At 33.7% G+C, this 16,790-nt stretch overlaps 1 protein-coding gene across 1 annotated transcript; it reads right to left on the bottom strand.

The window, feature by feature from the left end:
- Positions 1-5,078: 5,078 nt before the first annotated feature.
- On the bottom strand, positions 5,079-5,243 carry K441DRAFT_534107 (uncharacterized protein; the record flags this gene model as incomplete). The annotated part of the gene is made up of 1 exon (XM_067642316.1): positions 5,079-5,243. A coding segment is annotated over one exon (165 nt), but the record flags the coding sequence as incomplete, so codon positions are not given.
- Between the last annotated feature and the right edge of the window lie 11,547 nt (positions 5,244-16,790).

Here is a 16,790-nt window from a genome sequence, read left to right on the forward strand (position 1 = left end):
AAGCTTAAGCTGAAATGATATCCTTAGGGAAGTGTTTAAATTCTTATATACCGCAAAATACTAGTAGTGAAATCTAAAGGAGTGTACTAGTTATAAAGTAGGGGTTATAAAATTGGTGCCTTAATTAGACTAGGGGCAACTAGAGGTCTAATAGGTATTAAACTCTTAGTTTGAAAATGAGGAAGGTTAGGTTTAGAGGGAAAATAACCTTATTTAGGTGCTAACGTCTATCCTCTAAAATGATAAGTGGATTTTAGAGATGGAGGTCTTGGGGATTGCTGTGAGATCGCTAGGGGATTCCTATAGGAGTTTTATAGGAGTCCTAGAGAAGTCTTATAGGAGTCCTATAAAAGTCTTATAAGGTTATTATGGGGCTATGACGGGATTGCTAAGAGATTGCTAAGGGATTACGAGGAGTTGATATAAAAGGTAAAATTTTAAAGGTTTAGACTTATAAAATATACCCTAATATAAGAATGTCTGGCTGGTTTAAATAGTTTCCTTATAATACCTTTTAGCTAAATTATATCCTCTACTCTATCTATAATTTTAATTAATAGTCCGCTATGCGTTTTAATAAGCTAACCGTCTAATCTTTTTAGCTGCTTTAAAGCTTACGGCAGTTTCTATCCGGGTAGTTATCTCTAAATTATGCTATAAGTAATAACCCTAGATTGGATTAAAAGGTCTCTATGCTTATATCCCTATAATATTAGGAGGATATAGTTTATAGGTCTCTTGGTATTTTAGGCACTACGTTTTTACTTTATTAATGAAATAGCCGTATTTAAGCGTTATTTGAATATAGTCGTATATTTTGTAAAGTAATGATAACGATTTTCCGTTTAGGTGAAGTATAGGCAATATATGGATTCTAATGTTAGAGCTATTCTGGAATTTATAGTATATATATACTACTTAACACGTGGCTAAGATAGGAGATAATAAAGGAGATGCGTTATAGGAATGTATACTATTAGAGTTCTTACTTCTAGGACTAGGTGTATAGCCCCTTATCTACCCTAGCTACCTAAGTTTATTAATTTTCGCCCTATATGCACGTTGAGACCTATTTATTCTATGCCCTTATAATAGTAACTAGCAAACCTATCTTATAAACGATGCTCCCTTTCTCTTATATAATTGGAAATTATATAACCATAGACTAATATAAAAGGATGCTTAGCTCTAATCTTTACGCTATAATTCCTAGTATAATCTAGTAATTAGTCTATAGGAGTTAAACCTTATTAGCCTATACTAAGTATATTTACCCTTTCTTTACTTTATAGTAATCTTTAGAGTCCTTTTAATCTTTATATACTTCCTAAACTGTTTCTCCTACCGCTTTTTTCTAAGTCACGTTCTCCCTATGCAGAGAGAAAGCCAGTTGGCGATGTTTAAAGCGCCTGTTTTAGGGCGTCTTTATAAGGCGGAGGTCTCTAAGGCAAAATAAATAGCACTTATTACTACTGCTGTATACTTTTCCTCCCCTATATAGCAATATTAGAGACTATACTATACTAAATTTCTAGGAGATATACTAATAAGCTTTAAAAACCTTTTTAGATAAGAAATTAAAAATTTAGATAAAATTGTACTTATTATAGACGATGCTTTTGAAAATAATAAATATAAGATAGTTTATAACGCACTTAAAAGTATATATCCGCCTATAGAGAATGCTAAGTTTATAATTGTTAGTGTTGCGATTTTGTCCCTACTAAAAGGTTTTAATTGGAGCGGGCAGTTTTAGCTAGAAAGTAAATATTACTAAGTGTTACGGCAATTATAAGGCTTTATTAATACTAGCGTAGACATTAATAAGCTATAGGAGGAAGTCCTAAACCTAAAGTAAGATGAGAGTAAAGAAGCTATATTGCTCTATGCGAAATATACTAATTTAGCTAAGTTAAAGTATAATGCCTTACCCCCTTAAATCTTAGGATTAATTCTAAACTTTTTACCTAAATAATAGGTGGCTCTATAAATCTGGGCCTTACTATATACTTTAAACGCTAGCACTATACCTAAAATACTAGGGGCGTAGGTACGCTAAAGCCTTTACGTACTGGTTTAAAGCGATTTTGGTTCTTAATAGCATTCTACTTAGCGTTTCTTCCGTGGCGGGTAGCGAGACTTTCTATACTAAATATGGGTTTGAGATAAAGGAGGAAGTCCCTATACCAGAATATTAAGATTATTTAAAAATCTTTCTTTATATATATATTTTCTAATTATCTATATAGCGTATCCTAGTAAATAAAAGGGAGTTTACTAATAATATAGGATATATAGTGGATAGTATAGAATGGTAGAAGGAATTTAAAGACTTTAAGGTAGGTTTCTCTCCTATTTAGACTGTCTTTTAGATTAATTATAAATAGGACTAAGTCTGGATTAAGCTCGGATCTCTACTGCTAGGCCGCCTCTAAAATTTTCCTAAAGGATAGAATGATATTACGGAGGAAGAAATAAGGGCCGTAGAATATAGGATTATCTAAAATGGAAACTAAAATGGGTAGTATATAAAAGGATAGTATATAGAGGATAAACGTAAATCGCGTAATGGGATTGTTTAATTTTGTATAAAAGCTATTTATAAAGGAACTTTAAAGGAAATCCTAGCCGGGGAATGGGCGAATATAATATAATACTGCTAGAGTAGTATATAAGCGTTAGGATTGTTGTCTTTATCCCTCTTTATAATACTAAGAGAGTAGTTAGATATATACTCTAGTATAGTAGGATACTCTAACCGTATTGGAGCTAAATTCTATTATACTATAATAGGACAGTTACAGCGGAGTTTAGCGGAGAATCTAGATAAGATGATAATTTATAAATATATTTAGCTCGAGTTTAGGGCTAAGTTATTATGAAAAAGCTCTCGCTAAGTAGGTTAGCGTACGCCGTTTGCTAAGCCTAGGCCTTCTATAGTACTAAGCGTTGGTTAGTTAATCTATTTAGGGGCTTAGCTGTTAAATTTTGCTATGCTAAGAATACACTATATATAATTAGGAAATTATATAAAAAGAACTACACTTCCTTTACTAATCCTAGTATTAAAATAGGAAATTATAAAGGCGCTTAAAAATATCTGTAGGAAGCAGAATATAGTGCTTAAGAGGGTGATTCTATTTAACTTGGCCTTTTACTACTAGTTACGTAAAAGGCGGTTATAAAACTAATTCTAATATAGTAGGCAAAAGTAGGTATATAGGATTAAGCCTAGTTTTATACGCGTGTATATATAGCATTTAGTATATATTACGCTAGGTTAATAGACGCTATACTAACTGTAGTAAAAGACTATATATTAAAAAACTTTTCTAATTCTACCGCTGCTATAATTATAGACGCCTTAATTTTTCTTCTTTACTAGATATAAAGCCGACTTTTTTTTATAGAGATTAATGCTCGCTAGTTATATGGAGTGGGGCGTAAGCTAGGCTAAGCCGACGCCGCCTAAATTATTTTTACGTTAATCTCTTATTGGGCACTAATGCCTTAAGCACTTATGCGCCTGTTAGACTCTATAACTTATTTATATTCTTAAATCCTTTCCGTTTTGCTTTATTTAAGTATATAATCTATCTCTTTTATACCTCTTTAATCTCTTTGTTGCGCAGAAGCTGTATACTTACTATTACCTATACTAGTTTTTCCTTAGCTAATAGAATAGGCTGCTAAATCTATTGCGTAAGATATAGCCTTTATTTACTTCCTAATTAGTATATTTCCTGCCAGAACCTCCTAGGGCCTATTTCTATAATAACTTTAACGCCCTTACCCATAATCCTTAGGTCGCTGTTTCCCCCTACTTTAGGTCCTTTTTAATAGCGCGAACCTATATAGAGAATGTATACTACTCCTAAATAGAGCTTAGCTTTGTCTAAATTTACACTATTTATTTACTGGCAATATATTCCCTCTTAGAGTTATACCTTTATATAATTTATTATGTCCAGAAAGGTCTGTTAAAGCCAAACTTAGTTAAATAAACTTTAAGCTAACTTGGGATTTATATACAGGTTGGGGAGGGAGAAAAGCTAGACTATATATTATTTTATATATTTAATATGGTAGATTATAATTAAACAATAATATTTAGAGGTGTATTTATTAGGATCTCTAATCTTAAAGCACCTAAAGGCACTAGACTACTTAAAGATATTATATAGGATGAATCGCATCCTATTCCTACTGGGTGTGGGGTTAAGGTAATAGATGGTTAGGTAAAGATAATACCTAAGTCCGCTAGAGCTTAAATAAGTTGTATATTAGAACCGCCTCTTAATAACCGACCTAGAGGGTAATAGAGATATTTATGTTTTCTCCCTTAGGAATTAGTGTAGTTAAATATTCTGTTATTAGAAGTCCTAGTCTTCTTTCCTTTTCCCATTAATTGCTAGTCTGGACTGCCTTGGAAAGAAAGTTGCCTAAAAGGGGGATATAATTGGTAGGCGCGTTTGTGAATGCGTATTGAATTTCTATAGTATATATTGTTAGCATAGCCTTTAATATAACGAAGGTGAATCCTACTTATGTCTATATATAGGCTTATTAATACGCCTCCGTTTCCTTAACCGATTTAATACTATAGGTTTTTCCCTGTCTTCTATGGCGGCTAATAGCTGTTAGCTTTATGCTTAAAAGTTCTTGCTAAAGTAGATCTTACCTTTTAGGAACTTATAATATTTTTAGAATTCTTATAACGGCTCTTTGGTTCCTAAACTATTTAGTATATAATATATATTGGATAGCCACACTTAAATATCCTCTAGGTCAATCCGCTTGACTATAAAGTTGAACGTATCCTTTAATATTAAATTTGCCGTCTATATGGTAGGGTTAAAGGCCGCTGCCTAGGAAATTATCCCGTTAGGACTTAGGCTATAAATCCGCTCGCATTTTTCTTAGGTTGCTTGCTTTCTTATTTAGGTTACGTCTAAATTAATAACTAAATCCTTTAGACCGCTAAAGAAAAGTGCTATGTTTTTTGTAAATATCCCTTAATTCTTTAAGTTCGAACTAGTAATAGTGTCTTTTCTGTTCTCTTGTGCCTAGTTTAACCGCTATTTACCCTCCTTATAAGCCGACTCTATACGTCTTTTTTTAAGTGCTTTAATCTCCACTGGGAGCTTTTTTATAGCCTTAAAAAGCCTTATACCTAAATCTTTAATCGTCCGATAGTTGCTTTTTATAGGATGTATATAAGAGCGCGGGATACTTTTAATAACCCGTTTAAGCTTCTTAGTAAGGTCTATAAGTTATAAGATAAATTTAGTAGTTGCTATATTAGGGGTTAATCTAAACGTCGTAAACTGGGCTAGGAAAAGGAGTAGTTCTAAATATCTCTCTAAGGACGATTAGGGGCGGGGGCTGTTAAGAACATTATTATCTTATATATATCTGCAAGCTTTTATTGTAGTTAGGTGACTAGGGTAGCTAAGGGGCAATATACCTAAGTTTTATGAGCTAGGGTGTAATATGTCTGTTTACCCCTTCTTTACTATTTAGTGACCCTGAGTTAGGTTAAGACCTTTACTAATCTTTACCACCTATGGTATATAGCGGGAACTTCTTTATACGTAAGAATAGAAATATAGAGTGAGTGGCGTCTTCCTGTGTTTATGCGGTTTAGTGATTTGGATTTAGGCTGCCTTTACGCGTAACTTTGTATTTTATATTGTTTATAGCCCAGCTTAAGTCTATGTACGCTTTTATTGCTCTAATAAGAATTGTTATATAGCTTGGCCTTATAGACATGCATATATGGCCTCTGCTTAGTATTTTACTAACTAATATATAAATAGACTATTAAAGGCCTCTAAGGACCTTTAAAGACTTTTAAAGACCTTTAAAGACCTCTAAAGGCTAGTAACTATAACACCTGCTAAAGGTAAGTAGTATATAACCTACTCCTTCTATATCATTAATAATCTAACTACTACTCTTAGATACCTGTTTTTATAATAGATACGTCTAATATAGGCAAAACTTCGATCTATTGGGTTCTAATAGTAGGGGAAACTATCTTTAAGGAAGAGAGGAAAGGTCTCCTATATAGAATAGAAAGAAGAAAATTTAAGAGAGGTAAAGGTAAGTAATTGCCTATATATTAGGTGAGCAGGTCCCTAATATCTTAAAGATTTATAAAATTGTTGCCATTGTGTATATTGTGCCCGATATTCGCCGGCTTGCGGTTCCTATGCATAATTTATTTAATTGGCTTTTTTTAGGCGAACTTAGCTACTATGGTGGCAGAGTAATTCTGGCGGAATTTAAGTATAAGGGAGCATTGATGAGGTCTAGAGCCTATTCCGGCGATATAGCGTTTATAGAAGGTAGAAAGGAAGCTTTAGAGTAATTGGAGATATATATATAGGAGCTTAATAAAGCTACCTAGGCTGCCGCGCCTCCTTTTATGTTTAGATTTATATACTAGGCTAGGCTGATGCTTATAACAGCTGTGGTACTTCCGTATAAGTAATAGTGTCTTCTATAGTTATAGGCCTGTATTTTAATAAATATAACTAGATAACCTAAGGTGCCTACTATTTTCCTAAAACCGCAATTGCGGGTAACTAGTGTATAAATGGCTTTTATTTCTATACGGGGTATAAGCATATATACTTGCTTACTCCTATAATAACAAGGCCTATATAGTAGGCTATAGTGGGGGCGAATTACTAGTAGATCTGGGAATAGGAGAATGGAAGCCGTAGGGCATTAGTTCCCGTAGGGGAGAGGAAAACATGGCTGTGGGCTTCTGTAGGGGAGTAAAAGCTATATAGGAGTGTAAGCTGCAAGGGATTGGTTTTTGTAGGGCGGTAGAATATATGGGCATTAGCACCTATAGGGGATTTGTTAGAGTAAGGGATTCGTTAGCGTAGGGGATTTATTAGAGTAGGGGATTTATTAGCATAGGGGATTTATTAGAGTAGGGGATTTGTTAGTATAGGGGATTTATTGGTATAGGGGATTTGTTAGAGTAGGGGACTAAATCCCGTAGGGGACTAATTCCTATAGGGTGGCGAAATACGTAGGCAATTGCTCCCGTAGGGGATTTGTTTAAGTAGGGGACTTATTTAAGCAGGGGATTGGTTAGAAGATAGGATTAATTCCCCTATGGCCTTTATTTAGGCGGTATAAAGCGGCTTCTAATAGGCTAGAGAGTGGATTGCGCGCTTTATGGAAAAATAAAGCCTATATAGGATAATAGGGTGTAGGGACCTGATAATCTGGCGGAAGATTAGGTTATTTACTCTTCTAGGTTTTATTTAGCCTAGGCGACTCGCCTAACGCTATTTTATATGTGTTTTAATTAAGGCTGCTGCCTAGTCTTAGCCGCCCAAATCTCTATAAAACTTTAACTTGTATGGTAGAAGAATATAGGATAATAAAATGTTATTTTATCTACTCTGCTAATACCTCTAGATCCTTCTATGCTTATTAGAGAATCTCTTTTATCTAGAAATAAAGCGCCCTATCTTCCCTCTTCTACTTCCCGTCTGTTAGGAAAACCACCTTTTGTATTTTATTAACCTATAGGACTAGCGGCTAGTAGTAAGGTGTAAATGCCTTAGCTATACGGTTAAGAAAATACCCTTCCCTGTTTACTAGCCCCGATTTTAACTTAGCTAACTTAGTGGTATTCTTATAGTTCTAACGCTTAAACTTAGTTAGACCGATATCTTTACCCGGCCTATTATAGTGTACGTATATTTAGAAAAGCACCTAGAAGAATGACTTTAGATTATACCTAAAGGAGTGTTTCTCGCCTAGAAGCACTCCTATAGCCATAAACGCTCTTGTGTTAGTCTTACCCCGTGCTCTTAAAGGTCCTTCTCGCTTCTCTTTAATCGCGAGATTAAAGTTAATTAAGAATGCCGGCTAAAAAGGATTGTTGTCTTCCTTGTTTATTATAAGGTTGCCTATTAAAATGTTATATTAAATAATGCCGGCCTGCGTATATAAAGACTCGTATCCTTTAATGCCACCCTCTAGTATAGTAAGCATTGCAGCCTAAGAGCTTGCCTTATAAAGAGGCTTCCTGTAGTTACTAGTAATAACGCGTTAGTGTACGCGATTCTGTATAATAGGGCGCTTAGTTAAAGAGGTTAAATATAGGCGCTTACCGGGTGGTAATAGGGCGCTGTAGCTAGAAGACCTCTTTCTGCTAGAACTTTAACCTTTTTTTATACTTCCTTACACTCTAGCTAGTTTAGGAGGCATTATTAAGCCTTTTAGCTTATAGTTTGTTGCTTTTATAATATCTAGCCCCTTATGGATATTAAAAATATTATTATCTTGTTTACTTACGCGAATAGTCTTATAGTAATAGTACCTAGCTATATTAACCACTTCCTTCTCTAATATCTTATATAGTAGTTTACCTTCTTCCTTACGCTCTGGGTACTACTATAAGTCTTTAATAATAAGGGGTATCTTAGGTGTCCCCTTACGGTGTGCTTTTTAGTAAGTAGTTGCTTAACTAGCGATATAGCGTGCCCGCTTTATAAGTTTATTAAGGATAAGATGCTTAGTTTAATTATTGCGCACGATCTTAATATATCGCTTGCTGTCTGATGTTAGAATAGTAGGGTTAAACCTAAGCTGCTCCTTATTTATCTAGAGAAATCCTAATATTATTAAGGTAAATTATAGTCCGTCTTTATTAATATTAAATAGTAATGATGTAATGCCTCTTACCTAATTATACTTCTATAGCCGTATAATAGATCTATAGAGGGTAAAGCCTAGGATAAAGTAACGAGTGTCCTAAGTGGCGAAGACTTCTCTTATATATTTCCCTAAAGCAAACTATGCCTGTAAGGCTATATTAGTATTTAGATTACTCTTTAGCTCTCTTAGTATAAGTATATGTAACTAATAGTATTAAGAGCTTTCGCTAGCCATTGGATTATTTATAAAACTAATGTCTAGCTTTTGCTTCGCCGTAGACCCTTATAAGGGCTGCTTAGTATATATGACAAGCTTTTGTCATATCTTTAGGGCGGACCTATGCTTCTCTACAATACCTAAAAATGATTTAATTAGGTTATTGAACTACTCTAGGATATTATTTTGCTCTGCGCTTTTAGGCTAGTTACGCTAGCCGCCCTTATTGGCGTATAGTGGATTATTCCCTTCCTTACATTTCTTAAAAATGGCAGCGCTTGCCTCTTTAAGACCTTCTACTCCCCTAAAGAATGCTTTATATAAGCTAGGAATCCCCATATAAAGAGGGCCTAGCTCCTCCTTTAAAACATTATCTACGTATTTCCTATATTTAGACGAGTTAGCGAAGCTGCTTGTGTTATATAGATGTAGGGTTTAAACGTAAAATGGTAGCGGTTGGGGAAGAGGCGTAGGCTTTGTGATAGTGGCGATAGTTTTGCTCTAAACGTCCTTATCTAATTTATAATTGAGAACTGTTTTTAGGAGAGGGGTGAACTGTTTAATATTAAAGTTATTAGAATTAACCGAAAGGAGGAGTTGGAGAAGGTCACTATAAAGAGTGCCGCGGCCAGCGCTAGATGGGAGTAGTTAAGTAGTGGGAAGGTTTTGTAATGCTAGGATAAGGTTAATAACGAGATTCTTAGGCCCTATGTGTGTTAGACGGGATCTATAGTAGACTAATTAATAATTACCTTTATTATCTATTTAGTGTAATAAGTCTAAAGAGCTAGAGATGCCTAAATTCTAATAAGTTAAGTTAAATAAATTATAAAAGTTATTTAGTCCTTCCCTGATAGGTTTCGCTTTAATTATCTCTAATTTAGAGAGATTTGCTATTATAGGCAAATTTAATAAAAGCTATATTAGGGTGGCTGGCGTGGTAGGCGGATAGGTAAGCAAAAAGGGGAGATTAAAGAGGCTAGCATATAACGGACGGTATAATGGTAGAGAATTAAATAAGTGTAGGAAGGTTGAGAATACGTTGGTGGTGTCTTGCAATGAGAAAATAACTAGGGAGAAAAGTGTAAGGAAGGAAGTAAGGTGCGAGTAAACACGTAGAGGATTAAAGATTAGGTGCGGAAAAGTTAAGCTAATCTAACGTAACTTAGACTAAGGCTTTGTAGGGCTTAGTTAAATACTAAGCTATAATAACCCAAAATATAGGGCCCCCTCTAGCTGTACGCGATTGGAGAAAAGTTAAGCTAATCTAATGTGGCTTAGACTGAGGCTTTGCAGGGCTTAGTTAATTACTAAGCTACGATAACCTAAAGTATAGGAAATATCGTTTGTAGTCCTAGTTGTGTGGGTTAAAAATATAGTGCGTATATAGGGTTCTGGTATTATTGGAAAGTTATAGGTAGCATTTATTAGTAATTATGGTTATTAGCTTTTAGTTTATTCCGCGACGTATAAGGCTTAAATAGAGTAAGGCTCTAATGCGGCGATGCTAAAAGGCGCTAGGTAAGGTACAGCTGGCGATAGTGGGTTAATTATTGGGTTGGTCGTGTAAGCACCTATAATTAATTACGTGGCTGGTTTTAAAATGAGCTAAACCTAATATGCTAAATATAGATATAGCTAACCCTATTTTATAGCGCGTAATTAACTTGTTTCCTATAACTAGGATCTAGTTTTTAGAACCGGATCCTTTTTTGGGATCGCACCCTTTTTGTAGTAGTTAATTGGTTTACTTTATAAACCTAAATTAGGATCTTAGTTTTAGAATTAGATTCCATTTCCGGAATTATAACTTAAGCTATAACTAAAAATAGCTTCTTTCTTTTAAGACCATTGAACCGCTTGGCTTAACGCTATACCTTTTTAGCTATGTTTAGTATATTTGGCTTAGAATTGGGATAGGATATAGTCTTTAGAATTAGATCTAGTTCTTAAAGTAAGATTCTATTTTTAATATTAAGAGAGATATTCTATATTTATTTTTAACATTCCTACCTTATTAATATGAAATTTAGAGTTAACCTATACCCTAGTTACTTATAAAAACGCTAGAGACTTTAATACTTTAACTTTAATTCTTTATGGAGGACTAAGTAAGTTATAGGGCGGCTAACTTATTGCTGCTAAGTATATAAAGGTGGAGGACTTATAAGCTTACTATAAGCGAGTTCTTAACTTTAATTTAATGTATATGTAAATAATAATGAGATACTTTTAATATGGAAGTAACTAGATAGAAAAACAATACTAAGCTAAGGAAATTCTAATTGGCGCCTTAATTTTTAGCGCTAGAAAATATAAATGTGATTGCGAAAATCTTTTCTTATAAGAAATTTCTTATTTCTTTGGCTTCTTGGAGGCTTTATCTATGGTGCAATCTACTTTTCTTTTGCGTGTCCCTCTTATTAATAGATCTTCTAAATAATTATCTGGCGCCTTTTTTGGTTGGTCTCTTTGCTTATATAGTTTACCCCTTTAAGCTATCTCTATTATAATATCTTTAAGCGGTTTATATATCCTAGTATAACAACGGAGGTGATATGGGTTTTTAGTATAGTATGATATAAGTCTCTTATGCGGTATACCTGTGGGTAAAACCTAGGTAGGATACTAGGATATTATTGTGATAGGACTATATATAAATATAACTAATCTATATTTAGGGTTTTAAAGACGCTTTAAGTCCTCTATTATATAGTAAGTTAGTAACTATAATAAGAGATACTTTAGTTGTCCGTCTAAAATTATAGCATTGGAAATTGTTAACACTTTAGTTAGGGGAGGTATATCTCTAAGGAAGTTTATAGGATTAGCTAAACTATTCTTTATTTAATTATTAGTATTGCTAAATAATATATAGGTGTTTTATAAATATACCTAGAGGTACCGGTAAACCTTTAATATGAACCTCTTTTGGTTAAGGTAAGTCTGTCTTAGCCTTGCTATAGCTCTCTATTGGTTTAGGTAAGACTGTTTTAGTTTCGCTGCGGCCTTTTAGGCTCTTGAGGTAATTAGCGTATATTTCCGTATTTTCTTATATATTACCCTCCGTATTATCGTCGATTTTATAAGAGTTAACCTCCTTAGTTGTGTAAGCAGGTGTAAAGGGCATCTACTACTATCCTGGTTAATCTCCTTACTTATACGATTTACCCTTCTTAGCTATCTCAATTATAACATCTTTAAGCGGTTTATGTATCTTAGCATAATGGTAAAGGTGACGAGGATTCTTAGTATAGTATAATGAAAGTTTCTTTTGCGGTATAGCCACTGCTAAAACTTAGGTAGGATACCAGTATATTACTATAATAGGACTATATAAAGATATAATTCCTTTATAACTGGGGTTTTAGAGATATATTATATCCTTTATTATATAATAAGTAGGTAACTAGGATATAAGATACTTTACTTATCCGCTTAAGATCTTGGTATTAGAAATTGTTAATACTTTAAATAGATATATAGAGACTAAACCATTCTTTGCTTAATTATTAGTATTGCTAAATAATATAGGTGTCTTGTAAATATACCTCTAGGTACTAGCGAAATATATTTAAAACCTACGACTATATTTATCTACTGGGATGAGCCTTTAATATGGTTCTCTCTTAGTTAAGGCGAGTCTATCTTAGCCTCGCTATGGTCCTTTATTAGCTTAGGTAAGTCTATCTTAGTTTCGCTATAGCTTTTTAATCCCCTAAGATAATTAAGGTATATTTTTTATACACCTCCCTAAACCGTATCCTCTTATATATCGCCCTTTGTATTATTATTGTTTTCGTAAGAATTGGCCTTATTAGGTGTTTAAGTAGGCGTATAAGGTATCTGTTTCTATATAGGGTTGGAAAGCTACAATTGTTTCTCCTCCCCGCTACTAGATGCTGTGTCTTTATTATTAATACAATTCTGAGATAATTTAAGGTTTCTAGTAGGTTAATGATTAGGTATATTATCTTTAGGGCGATAGTATATTGTGATGTTTTTATAAGCACTAATTGAGGACCTATAGGTTATGTTAGCAATGTATTTAAGCTTAGTTAAGGTAATATATATAATGTCTGGTATTCTTATAAAGATGGTAAGGGATATATAGTTAAGAGGTTAGATTTAAAGGTAAGTTAAATTAATGGCATATAAGAATTAGGAGTATAACGTTTATATTTTATTTCTCTCCTAAGGCAAAGTTAGGATAAAAGGTAGAAGGGAAAGGCGGAGTATACTAGCCGCCCCTTTCCACTTTATATGGTGTCTGTAGTATAATATTTAGTAGCTGTAATTACTCTCAGCTTATGTATCGTCTACGCCCGAGACTATAGGTGCCTAGAGTGATCTATAAGTGAGGCATTATTAGGGGTAGCTATTAGCTAAGCTGCTGTTGAACTTAAATGGCTAATAATCCCCAATGGATGCTGTATACCTTAGTAGGGTTTAAAAGCGTTTATATAAAGTTATAAACTAGAATTAGAAGTTAAAAATGACCCCTAATAACGCCTCTCTTAGTAGGAATAGCATTATATAATCTACTTCCGACACCTATCCTTTTTGGGGCAAAACACTGCCTAAGTAGTAAACTTATCCTAGCTAGTTAATCTTGTATATTAACCCCCTATCTATGGCAAAGGAGCTATTAGTGCCTCTAGGGTGGTTTAATTGCTATTCTGGCTAAGCCCTTTATAAGCGCTCCGCCTTATATAGGTGGTAATTAACTTTTATTAATCTGCCTTGCGTTAAGGGAGATCTTTTACTTAAAGCGCTGAGTAGCTAGTATTTAGAGGTCTATAGGCTTGTTCTATATCCCAATAATATTAACTACGATTTCTCCTTAAGTGGTATCTGTAACTCTAAGTACCTATAAGTGCAGCATCCCTAGATTATTAGCTAGTAAGTAGGCGTTTATAAATAGAGAAATCGACTTTAGAGATAACGGCAACGTAGAGGCGTTAGCTGGTTGGGAAAGTGACTTTAGTAATAAGGATTAAGAATGGGATGTAGAGATATTATATGACGGAGAAAATGGTTTTAGTACTAAAGATTAAGAAATAAGGGTAGATAGTAATAAAGAGATATTAAGCGACGAGGCCATATAGGCGACGGTTGGATATAGTGGCCTTAGCTTTATAGTCTTAAATCTATAAGTATAGGATATAAATATAAAGAAGATTTCTAATAAAAGCTGGTAAAAGGGTTAAAACTTTGGCCACTTTTTGTTTAGCCTATTACGAAATAAAATAATATTTTACTATTCCTACTAGAGTCTCTACCTACTTAACTTATAGCGAGCTATAAAGCATTCGCGATAATCTATGCTTTTACTTAGATGAATTTATTTACTACCTTAAAAGTGATACTAGAAGGTAAATCTATACTAACGACCTAGGATTTTTTAAATTTCTTATAGACTTAGGACGCATGCCACCTTAGTAACTATTAGTTGTATTTAAGACTACGGTACTTATAGATTTATATCTTAAGGATATAAACATGTTTTTTTATAGTATTTTTTATTTATTTAAATTATTTCTCTGCTTATAGTATATAGCGGTTGTTTATCTATTCTAGTATAGTAGGGAGGGGTAGTTGGGTTACATAAGAGGGCTTAGACTTATAGCTATACTTATAGGGCTGTTTATATAGGAACTTCTTTAAGTATATATAAGGGGTCTTTATATAGAAACTTCTTTAATATTTCTAAATCTAGGACTTATATATTTCTTTTTTTTTTATAGTTCTAGTATCTTTCTAATATTTGCTTCCTATTTATATGCTAGGCGTTAATAGAGGGCGCTAGGTTAGATCACCCTACTTATATAATTACCCTACTTGTATAATTACCCTACTTATATAATCGCCTAGCTCGCATAATTACCTAGTTCGTACGATTACCTAGCTTATACGATTACCTAGCTCACACAATCACCTAGCTCGCACGATTACCTAGCTCGTACGATCGCCTAGCTCATACGATTGCCTAGTTCGCACAATCACCCAGCTCGCACAATTACCTAGCTCGCACGATTACCTAGCTCCTATAAGCACTATACTCGCATAGTTACCTAGCTTACACAATTACCTAGCTTATAGAATTAGCTAGCTCTTATAAGCATCTAGCTCGCACAATTACCTAGCTCGCATAATTACCTAGCTCGTACAATTACCTAGCTTATAGGATCGTCTAGCTTACCTATTAATATCCTATTTACACGCTAGGCGTTAATTAGAGGATGAATAAAAGTTATATTATACATTTAGTTATAACGGGGGAGATGATCTATTAAGCACCGCTATACCATTACTAAGTCATATCTAGGAGCTTCTTAAGGCCTATAGTATATCTAAATTCCATGTCTTAATGTCTCCTATCCTTCCTATAATATTTTCTTAGTAAGTATCTCTTATTAAGTCTTACCCTAATTAAGGTTAAGTAGTATCTCCTTTAAATATTAAACTTTCTCTAGATTGTTATAAGCGTTGTAGTGATTAATAAGGTTTTGGAAAGCCTTATCTTCTTTATCGTTTATTATTAACCTATAGTCTTTAAAATAAGAGTAAATAATATCGCGTTGTCTTTCGAATTCCTTCTTTTAGTCGTTACTAATTTTACTCTATTTTAGTATTAGAAGTTAGATTAGCTACAATATATAAAGCTATAAAAACTTATATATAAAGACTGGTAATTGTTCTATATATTATATATAGAACACATTACTAGGGACACGATTTCGTGGATGTTAGAAACGCTAGGGGAGTGTTCTTAGAGCTAAGTATATAACTGTCTTTAATTAACCGTATGCCGTATCCTTAACCTTAACTTAGACAAATTAAAAGACTAAAAATATTAAAGAGTAAAGAGATTTGTGCGAAAGTATACATAGGTCTAAAATTAGGGGCGTTAAATAACCTAGAAAATGAGAACGAAACGCTAATTACCTATAAAAAAATTTATTAGCGGGCCATTGCAGGTATAGAGGCGTTTAGATAGCTGAGCTAGTAAGCACTAGAGTGCTAGATTATACTAATATCCTCTTAACCCTAAGCTAAGTAATAGGCTTAAGTATAGGGCTATATGCCGGGGCTTAGTTTCGGTCCTAGTTATACGTAGAAGCTAGATATATATCTTATATTAACAAATAGAAGGGAGTTAAGTTATAAGGCATATGCCATTTCGTCTATAACGCGTCTTATAGCCTATATATTAATTACTGGTTTATATCATTTGTGTAGTATATAAGATGGGTGCTATAGGGTATATAGTAGCGAAATAAGGCATATTGTCTATGTGTGTACCCTAGCTATAACCGTATATGTTAACATTAGGGATTAATATAAACATTTTCTATCTAGCTCCTTATCTTTCTATTAACCCTTTAAAAGCCTAATCTCTTTAACAACGTCCGGTATAAATGAGCCTCCTTAAGTAAGAAGACTTGGAAGTAGGGGTGCTGCTAGAGTTAATATATAAACTACTTAGAAAACTAAAATAACCTTTTTAAGCAATACCCCTCTACTCTTATATCTTATAGGGCCTATAATATATAGGTTACCGGTCTATATCTCTTATAGGATTATATTGCTTAGTTAATACCTAGGGTTAATTAGTTGATTTGCTTGCTTCCTCCCTAGACGCTATATTTAATAAAGCTAAAACTTAAGTTAGTATAAGTGTTCTAACTATAATATAACAAAACTAATAATGGGCTTTTCTAACGGCTTATGCTATGCGCTAATTAAGGACTTTAGTAGCCACCTAGGGTATACTCTTAGCCGCTAGCAGCTCGTTTAAACGCTCTAGAAGCTCCTCTTATTTGTTTATAGGAACCTTAAACTAAGCAGAGCGTATTAGATATAATAAGTAAAGTCGTTTA

Source organism: Cenococcum geophilum, assembly GCF_001692895.1.
Source record: "Cenococcum geophilum 1.58 unplaced genomic scaffold K441scaffold_2, whole genome shotgun sequence".
NCBI classification, from domain to species: Eukaryota; Fungi; Ascomycota; class Dothideomycetes; order Gloniales; family Gloniaceae; genus Cenococcum; species Cenococcum geophilum.